This window comes from Amia ocellicauda, chromosome 2, assembly GCF_036373705.1.
Source record: "Amia ocellicauda isolate fAmiCal2 chromosome 2, fAmiCal2.hap1, whole genome shotgun sequence".
NCBI classification, from domain to species: Eukaryota; Metazoa; Chordata; class Actinopteri; order Amiiformes; family Amiidae; genus Amia; species Amia ocellicauda.
Window position 1 is genome coordinate 40,639,864 of NC_089851.1, and position 20,096 is coordinate 40,659,959.

The 20,096-nt window shown below is 39.0% G+C and overlaps 1 protein-coding gene across 3 annotated transcripts in view; it reads right to left on the reverse strand.

Moving 5' to 3' along the window:
* The window catches only part of LOC136771379 (extended synaptotagmin-2), a 107,521-nt gene that overhangs the window by 38,204 nt on the left and 49,221 nt on the right, over positions 1-20,096 (reverse strand). For all 3 annotated transcript variants that reach the window (XM_066723658.1, XM_066723667.1, XM_066723676.1), the window contains exon 6: positions 17,149-17,238. In XM_066723658.1, coding sequence (XP_066579755.1) covers positions 17,149-17,238 — 90 coding nt within the window. The remainder of the gene's footprint in view (positions 1-17,148; positions 17,239-20,096) is intronic.

Genomic DNA, 20,096 nt, shown 5'->3' on the forward strand with positions numbered 1-20,096 from the left:
CTCCACAATGTAACGTTTCATGAAATCAACACAAACTGCGGCTAACCAGTCAAATCTAATCAATAGCTGGGACTGTTCAGTATTTTTGGAAGTGACGGTCATGCTTTTAAATGTCATTTGGTAAGATGTTTTAAATCATTACAGCAAATGTTTCCTTTTCATCTCACGGTCATAAGAAGAAAAAGTTTACAAACGAGAGGATGGCATTTGACCCATCATGCTCATTTGGATATAAGTGATCCAAGGATCCTATCCAGTCTATTTTTAAATGTTCCCAAATTTTCAGCTTCTACCACATTGCTGGGGAGTTTGTTCCAGATTGTGACAACTCTCTGTGTGAAGAAGTGTCTCCTGTTTTCCATCTTGAATGCCTTGAAGCCCAATTTCCATTTGCATCCCTGTGTATCCCTGCTGATCTGGAAAAGCTCCTCTGGTTTGATGTGGTCGATGCCTTTCATGATTTTGAAGACTTGAATCAAGTCTCCACGTAGTCTCCTCTGTTCCAGGGTGAAAAGGTTCAGTTCCCTCAGTCTCTCAGTAGGACATTCCCTTCAGACCTGGAATAAGTCTGGTTGCTCTCCTCTGAACTGCCTCTAGAGCAGCGATATCTTTCTTGAAGTGTGGAGCCCAGAACTGTACACAGTATCCAGATGAGGTCTAACTAGTGCATTGTACAGTCTGAACATTACTGCCCTTGTTCTCAATTCTACACTTTTGACAATATACCCTAACATTGTGTTTACCTTTTTTATTGCTTCCCCACATTGTTTGGATGGAGAAAGTGAGGAGTCCACGTAGACTCCTAGGTCTTTCTCATGCGTTACTTCATCTAGTTCTATTCCTCCCATAGTGTAATTATAGTGGACATTTTTGTTACCTGCAAGTAATACCTTGCACTTGTCCACATTGAATTTCATCTGCCAGGTGTCGGCCCACAACTGAATATTATTCAAAGTCCCTTTGAATAGCCTGTGCTGCCGAGATTGTATCTGCTGAGCCACCTATTTTAGTATCATCTGCAAATTTGACAAGTTTGCTAACTATCCCAGAGTCCAGATCATTAATATAGATTAGAAAAAGCAAAGGCCCTAGAACTGATCCCTGTGGAACTCCACTAACAACCTCACTCCAGTTACAAGCAACTCCTCTAATCGACACCCTCTGTTTCCTATACATCAACCAGTTCATAATCCATCTACTTACATTACCCTGAATGCCTACAGCTTCCAATTTGAGGATCAGTCTTTGGTGTGGAACCTTATCAAAAGCTTTTTGAAAATCTAAGTATATCATATCATATGCTTTCACATGATCTACAGCTGCATTTGCATGTTCAAAGGACTCTAATAAATTAGTAAGACATGATCTGCCTCGTCTAAACCCATGTTGACTATCTCCAAGAATATGGTTTTCATTAAGATGCTCCTCTATTTTCAGTCTACTAATCTTGTTCGATTTCTAAGATACTTCCATTTTTGCCCTTTATTGACCTCTCCGTTTCACTTCCTCCTTTATTGACCTCTTGCTGTCGTAGTATCGAAAAAAGCTCTTTGCATTAGTTTTAGCTCCAAGAGCTATGTTTCTTTCTATTTCCCTCTTTGCTTTCCTGATCCCTTTCTTCACATTTCTTTGCAGTTCTATATATTCTTTGTATTTTGTTTAATCTCCATCCCTTTTGTATGCGCAATACAACATTTTTGATACACACTTCATATTTTCTTGCATACACTACCGGTCAAATGTTTTAGAACACCTCAATTTTTCCAGTTTTTATTGAAATTTACGCAGTTTAATGTCTTAATGTACTTTGAAATTAAAGCATAGAACAAATAAACAATTGGAGATAAAAAATAAATCATGGAATCGTTTTGTTTAACAAAATTTAACCCCTTAAACTGACAAACCCCTCTGGTACCCTGGTAACAAATCTGTATGTGTCTCTTTAATCCCATGTGTACCCTTCACTGTTGTGTTGTTTGCCAAGTGTTTGGTATCCCATCAAAGCTGAGACTTTCAGCTTTCTAACGATATGAAACATTCTCTGTTTTTTTTATGCCCCCCCTGAAATGGGGGTGTGGGGGGGACACTAGCTCTGAGTAGGAATACACAATCTCAGAAAATATTGACAATTATGAAATATTCTGGAACCCGACTGTTTACTGATCAAAACAAGACCATCCACGTTTTGGTAGAAGCAACACACACCCGTAGAGAGCTGTGGCACTGTGGCTTCAAGGTAGGGATGTTAATAGTGTACCGTTTAAATGTTTAAACGATAAATTAATAAAAGTTAAATTTTCTCTTAGCCATTTTGTTTGTCTTCAAATACATAAAAAAAGAAAATCCATCAAATAACCATAGAAACTGATGGGTAAAATTGATTTATTCAGTTTTTTGGACATTATTATAATTATTATCATCTACTACAGGGTTTCCCCCATAAATTCCGAGCTACATTAGAATATGCCCTGCCATGTGTGTGTGTGGGGGGGCTAACTATTTTTAAAAAGGTTTAAACATTTATAAAATTTAACTGATATAACACCCCCACTCCTTGGTCTAACATCTTGTTTCTTATACTCCTGGCACTGAGGTACAAACATTTCAGGACTTTCCTACTAGCAGCTTCCCTTTGTTTTCTTTTGTTAGTAGGACATCTCCCATTGTCAGAGCTCCCTGCCCTCCTGGTAATGTGGGCAGGGGTACATTTTTTTAAATTTCTCCAGGAGGCTTCAGACAAGATCCCCAAAACATAAGTAACATTATAAAATAAACATCTCTTAAGGTTCAAGTAAGTGGATCTTGGAAACCTCTCAAGAGCTAATGAAACCAAGGTTACTTCCCATCAGACCAGTATCCTGCTATGAAATAATACTTTAGAAACTGCACCAGATGTAAACGGGAAAATCACCCAATTGTCACCTATTGTTTTCTTTATTTTTGCAGCAGCTTGAAAAATCTTTTAATAGCAGGGAAGGCCTTCGATGACTAAGTCCATTTAACCGCCTTGGCAGATTTTCACGGCACACGTTTAATGGCGTTGTAGATTTATGTGCCACAGCCAAGACGCAAAAGCACTTCTCCGATTTCAGGGCATCCGTGGCTGCCTGTGCATTCCCAGAGAGATCGATCAGAAAAACCGGACTGAAGCTTGAGGGTTCTGTTTTGGATTGCACTCCCTGTTGCAACAGATGGAAATCAGCGTTCTGAATCCCAGAAGCACTTCAGTGTCACTTCACTTCACTTGCTCTCCATCAACTGACCTTTTACTAGACACATTCAGAACAAACTCCTCTCAGCTCACACATGGGGAGATCAACAAACAATGGCACATACCGAACACAGACAATTTCAAATAAAAGGCTGATCTGTCCATTAACTGCAAATTAAAAGCCAGTACTTGACGACAGTTTATGTTTTTTATATTAATAAGAATGAAGACCACACAGACAGACAAACGCACTCCTCCCTCCCACACGCACAAGGAAAGGCACGGCCCTGAGTGTAATTTTCTGTGTCTGGTCTGTGGGTCCAAGTAAATTTAATTCCAGCTTTAGAGCTGTAATTTACATTGATTGGATTTCCCCAAAGTTTCAGGTGGGAGGTCAAGAGGATTGCAAAATATTTGTTTTAAATCAATCAACAACAAATTCTCAGTAGATATAATTTCAGACAGAGTACAGGGAGCATTTACTATTTCAGTGATCAACCAAGAGTTACATTTCTAAAGAAAACCCTTCATCTTAATTTCATGGGTGGATTTTGAGATGCCATTGGTAGTAGATATGTTATAAAACACAAAAGTAAAATGCATGTCCGGTAAACACTGCTTATTATTACCTTAGAAAGCTGTCTCACTACGATAGGAAAGGAATTAAAATGCCAGGATAATGCCATTGGAAGATTATCTGCGGTACTTTCAGTCTTCATGGTAATGAAGATCTTCATAACAAACCACGACATTGCTCAGACTTTAATATCTTTGAGCAAGATAATATCTAACTGTATTTTGCCTAAAAACAAATAAAAAAATAAAGAAAAAGTAAGAACGAAAAGACAATGAAAAAGCATAAGCCACTTTCTGTATGAGAAGAAACTAATGAAACCTTGATCCTTTGTACAACTATGATGAATTAAAAAAACTAAAACAAAATGACAACAGCAACTGCTGTCGCATTATATAATTGCAGACTATCTTCAGAAAAGACACCCTCCACTGTATAATCATGAATCAGAGGAAAATGCTCAAATTAAATCATAGGGTACCATTCTCTAATGCGGATTATGGCTCAGGATTTCATCCCTACACATTGCCTACGATTATGCCTAGAAACGTCAGACGGGCAATAACTCATACACAAGACCCGTATGGAAAAGCTTTTAAAATTCCACACTGAGAAAACTGTTTAAATTAACTTCACTGAAACAGATGTTCCCCTAGCTTCTTCTTTTCTGATTGTTTGCGAGATGATTAAAAGAACAGAAAAAAATACTTATGGATTTAAAGCACCCTGAACCAATAATTATATTGGCTTCCACATTGCCAGCAGGATAAACTGAATGCAGCAATGTTTCCAGAAGTACAATTGCGATGACAACATATCAAGGAAGCCCTTGACGTGCTTTAGGATAGCCGCTGCCTTTTCATGTGAAATGGTTCAGTGTTTTCTTTTCACTTGATGATTGACAATAAAGCACAAGCATTCTGTATCACCCCTGCTGGCCTTCAACAAGGATACTGACTGATGTGTGTTACTTGGCTGTGGAGATATCTTATGAGCATTTCACCCGGGCGCTGGGACAGGTGAGGGTCAGAGGTCAGAGCTATTGAGGAGGCTCTTGAAGGAGCAACCCACTGTCAGGCTGAACTGCGTTATGAACGGCACACTTCTGAGCCATTATTGCCAGAAGACCAGTCCTTTGAGGGTGGTGGTGGGGGGGTGGGGATGGAAGGCAGAGTGCCATGGCTGCAGGGAGGGGCGACACCAAGCGGCTACTGGCTGTCCAACACCAAAGCTTTCACACAACCTCACCTTCAAGCTCTGTTGACTCTTCACTCCTCTGGCCACTGCCCCAGGCATACTCCACCACTGCTTCGATTGCTACCAACGTGGCTTTGTAGTCTCTCGCAACAACTGGGGGTCATTTGGGACATTCCACAGAGCGACATTGGGACATTCTCATGCACTCAATGTTATGTGCCAGCTTGCCAGAGTGCTCACATACACACACAGTAATGATGTAATCCCTCTGTCTGTCTGTTGAGGGGTCTATCATCTTTTGTGGGTTTTGACAATATCACAGCTGTCTGTACATACAGCTGCTGAGGGCAGGAACAGCTGCCTGTAGACATTCAAGGCTGGGGAGGATAATCTCTATTTTCATTGGAAAAGCTGGGTAATGGGATTGTTTTATTTATCTTCCTGATATTTCACAAGCTTCTTAGGAGACTTTGAGTAAAACACAGTGGCTTACAGAACACACCTGCTCTGCTCCACTCAACACAGAGAGGCCTGTCACCTGGAAAAGAGCAACAAGGATGCTCCCATTACAAACCACAGTAAGCAAGAGTAATATAGTGGACACAACCACGCCGGTGTTTCAAGCAGTGCCTGATTCAAACAGACTGTGGAAGAGGGGTGAAAGCAGGGTTACTAGATGTTTTTTTTAAATGAGGCAGGGGGGGGCTCTCTCAATGGCGTTTCCCGACATTCTTCTGTAACCGCAACTACACAAGAGAATTCAGCGCTACTTGGCTAAAGTTATAACTCAATGGCTGTTCCAAATTCACCTGGCAATCACTGAGGCTATTGGCCTACTGAATTAAACGCAGCGGTGTGCAACTGACTCATCATCAGATAGATGCTAAGTCTTACATCCACTGGACAAGCAAACAGGAGCCATGCCAGCACCTCCATGGCTTGTAATACTCTAGAAATGGAAGGAGAATAAAAACCTGGTACATGATCCCGTGACATGATCGAGGGTCCTTCTTTTCTTCTATTTGAAGAAATCTCTAAGCCACAGTTCAAGTTTCTCTATTACACACACTGTATTGTAAAAAAAAATTTAGTCAACAGACCCTTATACCAACCCCTGTGTGTGTGTGTGGCAGGATTGGTACAGTGGCAAAAAATACTTTTTCAAGCACTATTTTCTTTTTTTTTTAATCATATATATATATATATATATATATATATATATATATATATATATATATATATATATATAAGGACTGTAGCACTGCTTGCAGCCCTACAAGGACCATCAATTAAAGCTTACAGTCTGCACTTAAACCATGGTTATAGTCTCATGGAATACGTTTAAAATCTAAAGTTATATGTTTCCTTTTAAAAAATGGGATGATTTACTTCAATAATACTGTATTCAGTGCAGTGAGTTCATACTCATTGTGACAGGCTAGTTTTTATTTTTTTATTTTGGCATTTCATCAAACACGCAATGACAGAGAAATAAAACAAAATATCCTCCTCACAGATGTATATGTTCAAAAAATACAAATAAAACTAAAAGACTTCCTGGTTGCAATAGATGCAGGGATTGCATTTCCTACTACAAGATAAATATCTAAACAAGGTGATAATTTTAATCTATTTCATTTACATCCTACATAGATCTATAATATGGAAACAAAACACAAACAAAACACCAGCTAAAATGCATATTGTGAACCAATAATTTCCCATACAATAAAATCTGTGCTCACACTCTCTCTCTCTCTCTCTCTCTCTCTCTCTCTCTCTCTCTCTCTCTCTCTCTCTCTCTCACGCACACACATTCAAACTTTGAAGTGATTTATTGGAACGCAAAACAACAAGTGTTTCCAGTGCTAGAACTTACATATTGATATAATTAGAAATTCAAAGACTTCAAATACTTATTTTAGCCCATAACTACTAGGACTTATGCTTATCTTATTGTATTTTGCACTGATTGTATTTACTGTATTTTGTAATGCTTTTGAAAAGGATTAATAGTGACAACTGTAATTCGCCCTGGATAAGGGAGTCTGCTAGGATGCACCTTGGACCATAGTGTTCCAGTTTTAGTTTCCTGACATCGGGCCATATTTGTAAAACTTTTACAGTTTCGATAAGTTAACGTCTGTTTTTCCAAATAAAGCGTCACATTTTACAACTTAAAAAAAAAAAAAAAAAAAAAAGGATTGGTAAATTTAACATGCTGAATATTCATGAAGATGAGCCATGGTGCATTATGATGTATGCTTCCTCACTCACACACTCCACCAATGCTGCTGGTGGTACTGTGGTACAAAATCTCTCCATAACATACAGACTGTAATTTTTCCACATAATAAACAAACAAACAAAACGCAAAAACTATTCTGGAACTATTCTCCATTGCATTTGGTAATTTGGCACACGATCACAAACACATGCCTGTTAGGAATGTCTACTAAAACTTTCCATGACAGTTGAGTTTACAGAGCTTGCCCGCATTTTCCTGGTGTGAGTCATGCTTAACATTTGTAACCCATCTAATTGGCAGCTGTGAATGCCATGATGACTTTAACAGCACTAGCACACAGCAAAAAAAATTGAGGACATGACTCGTAAGACTGCATTTCTCCCAAATATAGTTCAATACCATAATAAATGGAACCCAGGCCACCTAAAAGTGAAAAACCACAGCAAGTCATAAGGATGGCATTCTGGAAGAACGTAGAAAATGTGGGTGGGGAGTCGAAAGTATATAAAAGAGCAGGAGTTTCCATTTTGTCTAACCTTTCTTTTGGACACTCATTCAGGAGAAATCAAAGAGGAGGAGCTAATGGAAAAGGAGCAAGTGCCGTCATCTAGCATAGGGGCTTACAGCTGGGGAACAGGAATGGTGTTGCTATTGGCCTCGGGGTCAAGGAGGTCATGGCAATCAGAGTTGCATGCAATCAGAAGCAGTTAGAGCTTGCCAGAGCACTGTGTTGGTTTATGATCACATCTAATGTCCTGTGATGAATAGCAAATTGTACTGTGTGTGTGGAAAGGCCACCACACCCTAAAGCGACTGCTCTTTAGCTGTGTGACGGAGTTAATCAGAAAACTAACTACAAATAAAATAAAGTATTGTGGATAGTTTTACTTGTTTGGGTTAGCAGGACAGACCCAACCCACTCTGCATTTAACAGAAAAGGGTGTCAATATTGCAGACTATAGAAAAAAATAATTTCTTACCAGTTTCACAAGTGTCACATCTTAAAATGAGGATACATGCACTGCTCTAGATGCAGATGCAGTTTAACCTCCAGTCAATACATTATCAGGTGTGCAGGGGCAATCAAATGCACAGAAGAATTGTTTCTAAAAGTTTTAGAGTGAGCAATGCATTCCTGGACATCCTGTGACTTGAATCTTGCAAATGTATATCAACTATTCTGTCTCCTCCCTGACACTGCGCTTCACAGAACATGTTTGCAGCAGTACACTTCCTGACCAGTGTTCTCCTGGGACTGCAATCATTTTTCAACATGATAAAGGGAAAATGCAGACTTATACACCTGTTCTCAGAAATGGAGTATGTAGGATATTTCTGCTTTTTCCCTGTCTCCAATTCTTAAATGTTGATTCTCCCCAAGTCTTCATCGATCATGAAACTTGTCATGCTTCACTAATCTTTAAATTTGAAACATTAGTTCTAAACGCAGCGGTGTGCCACCATGAGTGAGTTTTTTCAGGCGACTAACTTTTCCCTGTGTATTATTATTAATATTGCAGAAATTCTGTATGCAGCCTATCTACTGGCATATATAACTGTAGAATCTAATAATAAGGTGCTAGTGGACCATTATGCATTAGTATCAGCTGCCATTATATTATTTTTGGGATTTACACATACTAATAATTTTGACACATCCTTATACAATTGAGCGTCTTTATTGATCACTAAGCTTGCAAATAAAAGACAATCTGCCATGGTGGTGGTTATGGCCGCCGTGTGTTTCTCGACTTCTACTTCGTACGCTGGACACCCACATCTAGTTACGTATGGCAACATGGCAATAAAAGCTTATTTTATCGATCTGGGGTCCGTTCATCGTAGGTGGATAAGTAGGTTAGCTGGCTAAGTTTCAGGGCTGGGTTTCATAAAAGAGATTTGTGAGGAATCGCCGTCGCAAGCCTCTCAAATCAGGTTTCATAAAACATTCGCAAGCTTGCAACATCACAGTTTTGGCCTGAAATCTGCGACTGCCAGGGAGCAAACACAAGTGGTAGTTTCAATTACAAATGGCAATGGCACTCACCGTGATAGCTCCTTGGTGCTCTGCCAGAGAAATAAGGGAAAGAGTATTTTCAGACCATACAAAGTTGTTCCGATGCAGAGTTAATACCCGTTGCCGAGAGCAGAGATAATTAATGTATGTGACCAATGTATTTTAGGTCAGGAAATATCCAATTAAATGTGTTTTGTGGCTGGATTTTATTATTTACTTTCAAGAAATGTGCAGGCAATAACTAGAAAATAACCTATTGCAAAAAGCCAAATTGATCTACAAACATTTGTTACAGAAGAAAAGTGCAAGCTGTACAGTACGCGATTCTGTGATCTGTACAAGTATATAAAGTGAAGAATCCCCTTTTAATGACCCGATAATCCACATTTATAACACTGCCCAGTCGGGGTGGCCGCAGTGACTGCAGCTATGGGGATTCTTCTGTTTGTTTCTGCTGTTTTGTTTGCTTTAGTTTCTACCTCAGCAGCAACTCCTGATACGTGTTTTCAACAGATATTCCCATAGCTAGTGGCATGAACTTTTCAACATTGACAGAAACACTGCTTGGTCTCTGTCGGCTCTATCGTCTCCAGTGTTCTCGATAGGCTGTGAATTTTCTTTTGGCATAATCTACTACTGACTCGCCTTTATTTTGTTTAATGCCTACTATTATTCCCCAATTTCCTTTACTTTGCCGTAAGGCATTTTTGATGTCTTTGGCAAAGGCTGTCATCAATGTAACGCATTCCTTTATGTCGTTCGTCTCCACGCAAGTCCAATCCCTAGACTTATGCCTAGGGTGTTCCAGTTGAAGCCATGTGTTGGGAGGACATTTAGCTTTGACTATGATGTGGACGTCTCTAAGGTGAAGAAGATTAATCAACATCTTTTCATCCAGCTTTTCCCAAAATTTGGTATTACCTTGGTTTAATTTTAATTTAAGGTAACGATGCACAAATCATTTCCTTTTCTCCTGGCGAAAAGGGAGTATGTACTCGGGTCGTATATTCTGTAGTTCTTCCGTCCCCGTCTTTTCTAGTACAGTCTCTGTGGTTCCTGGGGGGACCACTCTCGGGTACATCCATCATATATCATGGACAGCCTGTATGATGTTTTGGTTTCGTTTTGATATCGCGTCGGAATCGATGTACGGAATCTCGGGGCTTCCCTAACTACGTCTCTCAATCTATATAGGTGGTAAATTAACCTACTATTCAAACAATATCCTGTTCGTGACACCAACTGAAGAATACCCTTTTAATTACTTGTAACAGAAATCAGACTGTAGAGTAGATTGAATCAAACAGAGTCTTTAATTCAACCGGTTTGGAGGAAAGTAACACTCAGACACACAGGTCTTTGTCTCAACTTCCCTAAAATCATAGAGCTTACAAGGTGTTATATACATACTGTGATATCCTGGACAGGGTGAGTTTGAACCAATAAGGGGGAGACAACTCCTTATCTTATGATATCCACACTATCTTCCTGATTAAGCTTAAACACAATGTTTTCTATTTTATGCCCAAATATGGAGACATATGTAGCCATTTAATTATATCTATTCCACACACATGTCTAGATAGGCAAAGGGGGGTTGTGTGCCCACTTCCTCATCTTCTTTGTGGTTTTACTAGAACGTACGTTCTGTACTAAATTTGTTTTGTGTGTCTGCAGAGAGATGCATCTGGTACAAACCGGTAGAAGCTGGTCCCATTATGTGCTCTTTGGTAACCTCATGTACGGGTGAGGAATTTGGGGCCTCTTCAAAGCATGTCTTTAGTCTTGTTACTTTATAAAACTTATAGTCGTATAGTATAGAAACCCACCACACACGTACAGAAGAAAACATGAAAAGAATGCACAAATTAGTTAGCTGTGCCCAAATCATACATGCAGGTGAATACTCTGGCTTCTTTGTCTGTTGATGGTCCAACCCCACCACCCCCGATGGCCAGTGAGAGGCCTCATCCAGAGGGAAGAGCACAGCCAGCAGCACCGATTAAGAACTTTCTGATCTCCTTGATGCTGTAATAACTATACTGCCTGGTGGGGAGACAACCATTAGGCCTAGGCCCTAAACTGTGGACCCCCAGAGATTAATTTTCTCCTACATGCCATCCATTTTTTTGTTTTTCTCTCCTCCTTGCCTAAATGGTTTATTTACTTAAATGTACACTCACTTTATTCTAGATCATGTAAAATGTTTACAGGTCTAAATTTTATTTTATTGTATTTATGTATTATTTTATTTTGCTGTACGTTTGTTTTATGTTTACCAGTCTGTAGGGTGCTCTGTGGCTACCCTGTGAAGGGCGCTATACAAATAAAAATTGATTGAACTGATTGATTGATTTGACAACCTGTTGTCACTTGAAACACTATTCCATTTCGATTATGACTGTATGATTTGCCCAATTTGTGTTTTTGTGTGCATGGTTGTTTTGCATATAGTCTGTATATATCTATTTATGTAATGTTTACCAAAACATTTACTTTCAAAGTATTATTACATTTAACTATTTATAGTTTTATAATCAGGATATAACCGATTAGGCGAAAATATGCTTTTTTCTAAAATTATTATTATTATTATACGCTCCTGACTACGTGTAACCCATGTGCTATATAAACAGCTTTATTTTAAGTTTTGTATTAATTATTTACAGCGTTTCAGTTGTATAGTAGTGTATATACACGCTACTTTTTTCCTGTTCGTATTTGTGTGATGTGCATGTGATGCGCATGTGATGGTACTTATCGCAGGGCTCTGTGAGCTCGCAACATTTATTTAGCTCCTCACCCCTTTATTCTCATCATTTAGTTGAATTATGTCCCTTATGAGTTTTTGACGATAAGTTTTGTTGTGGGAATAGGGTTCAACAATAAGTTTATTGCACCAAATGCATCAGGGATTAGGCTGTGAATAGAAAGATGCATAATCAGATCCAGTTTAACACTATGGGCTAGATATTTGTAGGGTTTGCACACCGCGCAGAGGGGTTTTGCGCAGCACACATGGCAAAAATGTGCATTATTTGCCATATTCAAAACCCTGTTTTGCGTGGTGCAATCCATTCTGAGCCGTTCACCCTTTAATTGTATGCAATGCGCAAAGTGGGGGGAGTGGCTGCAATTATGCACGATTCCTGCTATATTTGTAGGTGTGCGCTGTGCAAGAAACAGGTTTGCGATGCACAAAATAAAGCATTGAGAATGGTGGCTTTAACTCTGTGCACAGCATTATTACAGGGGACACCGACTGGACAGCAACACTCTGTGTGTATGTATATACACCGATCAGCCATAACATTATGACCACCTGCCTAATACTGTGTAGGTCCCCCTTTTGCTGCCAAAACAGCCCTGACCCGTCGAGGCATGGACTCCACTAGACCTCTGAAGGTGTGCTGTGGTATCTGGCACCAAGATGTTAGCAGCAGATCCTTTAAGTCCTGTAAGTTGCGAGGTGGAGCCTCCATGGATCGGACTTGTTTGTCCAGCACATCCCACAGATGCTCGATTGGATTGAGATCTGGGGAATTTGGAGGCCAAGTCAACACCTTGAACTCGTGATTCATCAGACCAGGCCCCCTTCTTCCATTGCTCCGTGGTCCAGTTCTGATGCTCACGTGCCCATTGTAGGCGCTTTCGGCAGTGGACAGGGGTCAGCATGGGCACCCTGACTGGTCTGCGGCTACGCAGCCCCATATGCAACAAACTGCGATGCACTGTGTGTTCTGACACCTTTCTATCAGAACAGCATTCACTTTTTCAGCAATTTGAGCTACAGTCTGTTGGATCGGACCACACGGGCCAGCCTTCGCACCCCACGTGCATCAATGAGCCTTGGTCGCCCATGACCCTGTCACCGGTTCACCGCTTTTCCTTCCTTGGACCACTTTTGATAGGTACTGAGCACTGCAGACCAGGAACACCCCACAAGAGCTGCAGTTTTGGAGATGCTCTGACCCAGTCGTCTAGCCATCACAATTTGGCCCTTGTCAAAGTCGCTCAGATCCTTACGCTTGCCCATTTTTCCTGCTTATAACACATCAATTTTGAGGACAAAATGTTCACATGCTGCCTAATATATCCCACCCACTGACAGGTGCCATGATAACGAGATTATCAGTGTTATTCACTTCACCTGTCAGTGGTCATAATGTTATGGCTGATCGGTGTATATAGATATATATATATATCTATATGTATTTCCTGAAGTTAAACGAGAACGAACAATTAAAAGGCGATGAATAAGGCTTTTATACAGCTTCTCTTGATTAGAATTGCGTTTCAATAATACGGTTCAGGGAATGTTAACTCATAGAAAATATAACGCAAAGGGAAATTAACGAATTGATATTGGAGTGGATCATTAATCGAATTCAGCCAAACTAAATGTAAGAAATCAAAAACAATAATTTAATAATAATAATAATAATAATAATAATAATAATATGACATCGAAATATGCACTGAATTTAATAATCCTTAAGTAAAATAAGTAAATCACCCCATTTGTGCACTGTAAGCACTATTTTCAAAATATAAAAACAAGCTTACATATAGAAATCAAAAAGGATATGGCGAGTACACAGCACAGCACTAGATGCTACACACCTGATCTGGACACACAGCAGTATTAATGTACACAATACGATTATGTTTGAGTCTGTGATGACCTCCATACATACAGACAAGTATGGGTATTGGGTAATATTTATTATTACTATGTCCACAATATTGTATTGTATTGTATTGTTTGTACTGCAATACTACGCACGTGAGCCTCATTGTTTGCCCTGTCAGGACAATGGCAGAGATGTGCATTACTACATTACCGAGGAGGTCTGCATTCGGGATGTGTCCAGACTCAGTGTGGACTGACGCCAGATGTGATTTCTAATGAGATATAAATATATATGTACATATAACAGAACGTGAAACATGGCACTCGCCTCTGTCCTGCACACTGCCTTCATTCCTCCACCTGTTCCTGTTCTGTTCCTTTAATGCCTTTGAATATAATTTTATTTTTTGCGTGGCACACATTTTGCTCAGAAATTGCAGGAAGTTTGAATATCAGGCCCTGTATGCTTGAAACCTTGATATTCAAGTGTAGACATGACAACTAAATATCCAAGTTCACACTCTATCCAACAATCCAGCTTCTTATCCAACAATTCTGTTTCCTTCTCCACCTTCCACATCTTTAAGGAACTATAATTCAAATAGGCCATTACTTTTAAATAGGCTGTAAACAAGACCACAGCCTTGAAATAATATAGACGTCTAAATGATTAATATATATATACAGTATACTGTTGGCCAGCACAGAGCTCTACGTAATATCTGCATCAGTCTGGGATAAATTATATTGAACACCACCGCGTTTTGGGGTCATTGACATTGATGCAATTAAAAAACAATAACATTAAGCATTTCACTTATTTGCTTCTTCCCTGGGTTTTGCAGTAACAGCAGTATTGGTTTTATTCAATATAATATCCTTTGCCTCCTCATACCCTTCCATAATTAGTTGCTGAATAGCAGCGCATAAATTGGCAAAAGAGCATGCTGCCTTCGCCAAATCATTGTTTCGGCATGCCACTGAGCATCCTGTCTTATCCAAACCAGAACATGTATTTATCCGTGATCTCTGGTTTAAGCTAACGACATGCCAATGCTCTTAGGTGGAAACATTGTAAAAGATGCATCTCTCGCTATTCATAATTCAGCAGGAAAACCTCATGCACAGTGTGAGCATACTCTGCTCAGAATGGAAATTTGAATTCTAATGAAACATAACAAACGAACGACGTTTCAGATTTTCAAAAGCCATTGCCTTCTGCACTACAGTAAGGGAAAACTAAAAAATAATGATGTTTGCCATTGAAACACCAGATATTGTATTTAAGAGGGACCAAACTAATTCCTTGTAACTTTGCCTACTATCATTGAATATCTAAACCTTGCTAATATAACCTACATCTTATTTAACACTGAAGAAAAAACAACAAAACAGAAAAGGAAATCTAAGCCAATATGAGTCATTCCTCGCCTGAAGGAACACCCAAGTTACCAGAGTTCTGACCATAAAAGGAGAGCTAAGGGCAAATCTGCAGGTTGGCACGGTGACAAAGTAAATAAAAACTGGACACAGCGGATGAGTTTCATGCCATCATCGCTAGTAACAGGGTGCTGGGGTCATTGGTCAGGGGGTCAGAGCAGTTGCATGCCAAAGCTTTTAAACTCCGGTGTCCTGTCCAGGCAATCTGTGTCTATCCTGATGGGAGTGGTCTACTAAATTGAACCCTTAATGGAACTAATAATGACCTAAATCAGAGCCTTTTAATTATATTAAACATTAGGGGTTTTAAGTTACGTATAAAATTGTATAAGGAATGTATTTTCTGAATACGGAACCAACTTTTTATCAGTTACACAATATATAAATTCAAATGTAAGCAAATTATTACTTAAATTAAGAATTCAAACCAAGAGCTCAGTTGGAACTACTGACCTAATGTATATAGCCTGTCCCATTTTGTATGGTCTCTTTCTTGTTTCAAAGCTAGCTCGGAGTCTCCCTTCCTGTCAACATATTTCAGTGATCAAGGTCTGATGCATTTTGTGGGTGGAAATTCCAATTCTTTAAATGGACATAAACTTAGGCTGCTCTTCCCTGGAGGATTTTAATTTAGTTTCAGGAGAAGTTGTGTTGTGATGTATTTTCAAAGCATTAATTCCTGTGGTTGTGATCAACCTACCCAAACAATTTGTCTATAAACAATTGTCAAAGAATTAAAAAAAGAATAATAATAATAAAAAAAAAAAAATATATATATATATATATATATATATATACACACACACACACACATACACACCAGAATATATTAGGTGGCAAGTCCCAGGTCTAAAGAATTAATTGTATATTTTATTGCAGGGTTTTGTTTTTCCTTAGCAAAGATAGTCTTTATTCACAGAGTTCATCCTCAGAGTCTTTAAGGCAGGATAATCAGTCAATGTGTGGCATTCAATCATCGAACGGTGCGTTTTTATTCATGATGAAATTACTGCATTGTAAGAACCAGGTAGTCAGCTGTGAGGGACCCACGGAACAAAAGCCTAATTAGGGACGGATTTTGTCCAGGATGTGTGCATCTTGCTCACTATAATAGTGGGTGTTGAGCGTTGAGTGTTGTCAAAGGAGCCTAATAAAGTACTACTACTACGATGACTATTATCATCAATATCCTTATCATTATTATTATACTATTACTACTGCTGCTATTGTTTATTATATTATTTGATGCTCCAGGTAAGTATAGTGTAACTTGAAAGATGCTGACATGTCTACACTATGGCCTTTCAAAAACCACACACTTCACAAAGGTGAACAACTTGATCAAATCTTTAGATACTTTTTCCATTCATTGTGTTGGTACTGTGGTTCCTCACAGATACTAAAGCACACTTGAAAAATTACATACATATAATAAAGCCTGTAGTCCCACAAAAGCAAACAATGCTTCTGGTGGAAGAATGTGTCAAGCTTTCCACTCTCTCCTGATGTCTCTGTGACTGGAGGACATGGTAACCTAGCGCTGGGAACTTGGGTAACATCTTCTGTCCCCCATTACCCCGAGTCCACTCAGCTCTGAATGAGGACCTGGCTCTGGGAGCTGGGGGGCTGACCTGCGATACAAGACAACATATCCAGGGGGACATATTCCATGGAAACATTCAGCTTTAGCTCCAACTTGGCCTCCATTGCTGTGCTTTCATTAAACCAGTTGTGTGCTTCAGTATCAAGAGAACACCCCTGACAAGCCACTTAGGAAAGTTAGGAGCCTAGGAGGTAGAGGCCATGATCGGAGCGGACGTGCACTTACCGGTTTCTTAAGGAAGAAGATAGACAGAGCTCCTATCAGGGGCATGTCTCCAAGGAGGGGCTCCATGATCACTCGCAGGACTCCATGCAGCTGGAAAAGTAATACACAAATATGTAAATTATGGAGGAGGAGGAGGAGGAGAAGGAGAAAGAGAAACATCTGTTCTGATTACATGTGTAGACCAAGCTGATCTTCTCTTTTATATGAATGTTATTCACTGCAATGTGTGGATGGTTTTACTGTTGTATTGCTGGGTAGATGCAGAACATTGTACATTAGTGTTTGTTATAGGGATGTCCCGAAGGGTACATTTTTACCTTCAAAGGTTCGGAACCCATTACCGAACAAAGGTTTGACGTTTCGCTGGTGATAATTTGTATAATATATTGATGATGTCGTATGAACTACTGGTGTATTGATTTGAATAAAAATCCTACTTTTCTTTTTAACAGGTAATCCATATAACAGAATAAAACATCCCCTTGTAGTTTAACATAAGTTCTCTCGAAAAATAATCATGTTTTTAATAACATTTTTACAAGGTTTATATTGATTTTACTTGCATGAAACATGTTAACCTTCCAGTAAAAGAACCTGACTCATAATAAACTGTGTGCACAGTGACGTATGGATGTTAACTTGAATTTGTATTTTATTCAATACAGAAAAAGTGTCAGAAATAGCAAATAGTTGTAATCCCCTTGATGAATATACCCCGGTGTTCAATAACATTAAAAAAGACAACTATACTGACAGTAGTAAATACTAAAGATAAAGGAACCTTAACAGTTGGGTTAACCATCAAAAAAAGACAACCTTCTACAGTTCACAGTTCGTCTCAACATTATATACAGTATTCTTCGGTATATTATTTTTAATAATCAACATAATAATGGGTTAATTGCAATGAATTTGCAGCGTTAGTATAGAGTTGCGTAATAAACACGAGATCATCTCCAGTAACCTGCTTTCACTTCTATTAAAATGATCCATTAAGCCTAATAAATAATGCATAATAATTTAAACTTATTTGGTTAAATGATCCCGGAGATTGCTTGTTCCTCCATGATATACCAATTTTCAGTTGCATAGCTGACAATACGCTTTTTGTGGGTCTTCTGTGCTTAATTAAGCAAAACATTCCAAACAGAAGATGTTATTCAAAACATTTTTGTTTTACGTTTCCACTATATTGCACATCACTTTGCTGTAAAGATGATGGATAAAGAAACAATAACAGAGTGGTCCACAGGCATGCTGGGACATGGGGGATAGTGGTCTTTCAGAAGAAAAAATATATATAAATGTAATCGTATATTTTCAAAATATATTGATTAAATGTAATCTGGTCCAATGCCTGCTTTTGAGGGGCCAATGTAGGGGCTTTTTATGACGGTTTCAAACTTAGTTATATGCAACAACTGTAATTTAAGTAATGGGCAATGGTGCAAATGCAAATCTAATGTTTTTATTTTTTTTTAGGCTATGAGGGGCATCTGAAGTGTGACTTAGTATTGTAACGCTTACAGGGGTTTTCCAAGGAGTAGACCCAACCCATCATTGCGGGTGCAACAACAAATAATTTTATTATTACTGCAGCACACACACACACACACACACTGACTCGTTACTCCACCTCCCTATGCTCCTCCCCACCGGCTTGACCCCATTAACCCTTCATTTGGTGCATTGGCACACTACAGTATTCAAACTTGTCAGTTTCTATTAACAAAAGAAAAAAAAAAGATGTGATTGTCACGTGGCGAACTTTTGAAGGTTTGTAAAAACCTGCAGACCGACCGAACCTTCAAAGACAGCCCTAGTTTGTCAGTTGCCTTGGATAAAGACGTCTGTTAAACTACAACATTGGAATGCATTTGACGAGCATTACATCTTATCTGTGCAGAGAGTTCCACAATACTTTACTCAACATTTGGCATGAACAATTATCTTTTTGCCAATCAATGCAATGAAGGTGACACTGGTGGACACTGAGCTCAAAGAGTGGACTGCACTGAAATAAGGTAAGGAAGAAGGATGTACCTTAAGAAACTGCCTTAATCCTGACTCTTGTATAGCTTGAAAAATAATAACACTCAGGTCCTGAGCGAAGATCAAATATAAACATGCACGACTGATCATGTCCTTATTTAGTCACTACAGTTATTCCTGGGCCACTTCAAAAGCAAATCAAGTGAACCAGAAATGGAGAAAAGAAGAAAGCTGCAATATCTCCTAAATGTTCAGCACATGATTAACTTTTATTTTAGCAGCTCACAAATAAGGGCCTAACCACCATTTTTACCACCCTACTCCACTTCTCCTTCTCGTGACCTGAATTATAAGAAAGCTATATGACCAGAATCTCAATAGGGGCTTTGAGAGTGTCATTATTTTAACCACACAGGAAATGGTTTATTGCAGAAATCACTTTTCTGATATAAAAAATGCAAAAAAATAAATAAAAAAAGGCTACACAAGACCTTGGTAGACATGATACAGAAACAATGGTACAACTAGAAAAAGACAGCAGTACTAAAAGACACATTCAAGTATGTTCTTTTAGAGACATTTTACGTAGTGCCTCTGAAAGAACAGACCACGTCTTGGTATGGTGTTCATCTGAGCCAGAGGCAAATGTCTTAGAGCCACTGATCCCACCCAACCAGTCTGGTGGTGTAAACACTTAGCTTTGTCTACATACTGGGAATGTGCTCCATTTCCTTTGCAGTAGCCATGTCATGCACTAGGAACTTTTGTGTAAGGGTTGTCAGAAAGCAAAATGTTCATTCATTATCATGTGACATTATTAAGGTGCTTAGACCTTGTAGTATAATCAGAGGGAAAACCTTTACCATGCCAGCATAACATACTTACTTACCTTTTGGCCCTACCACCTAATGTGTTACATATCATAAGTCCTATAATGACCAATAAGCTATCTTTAT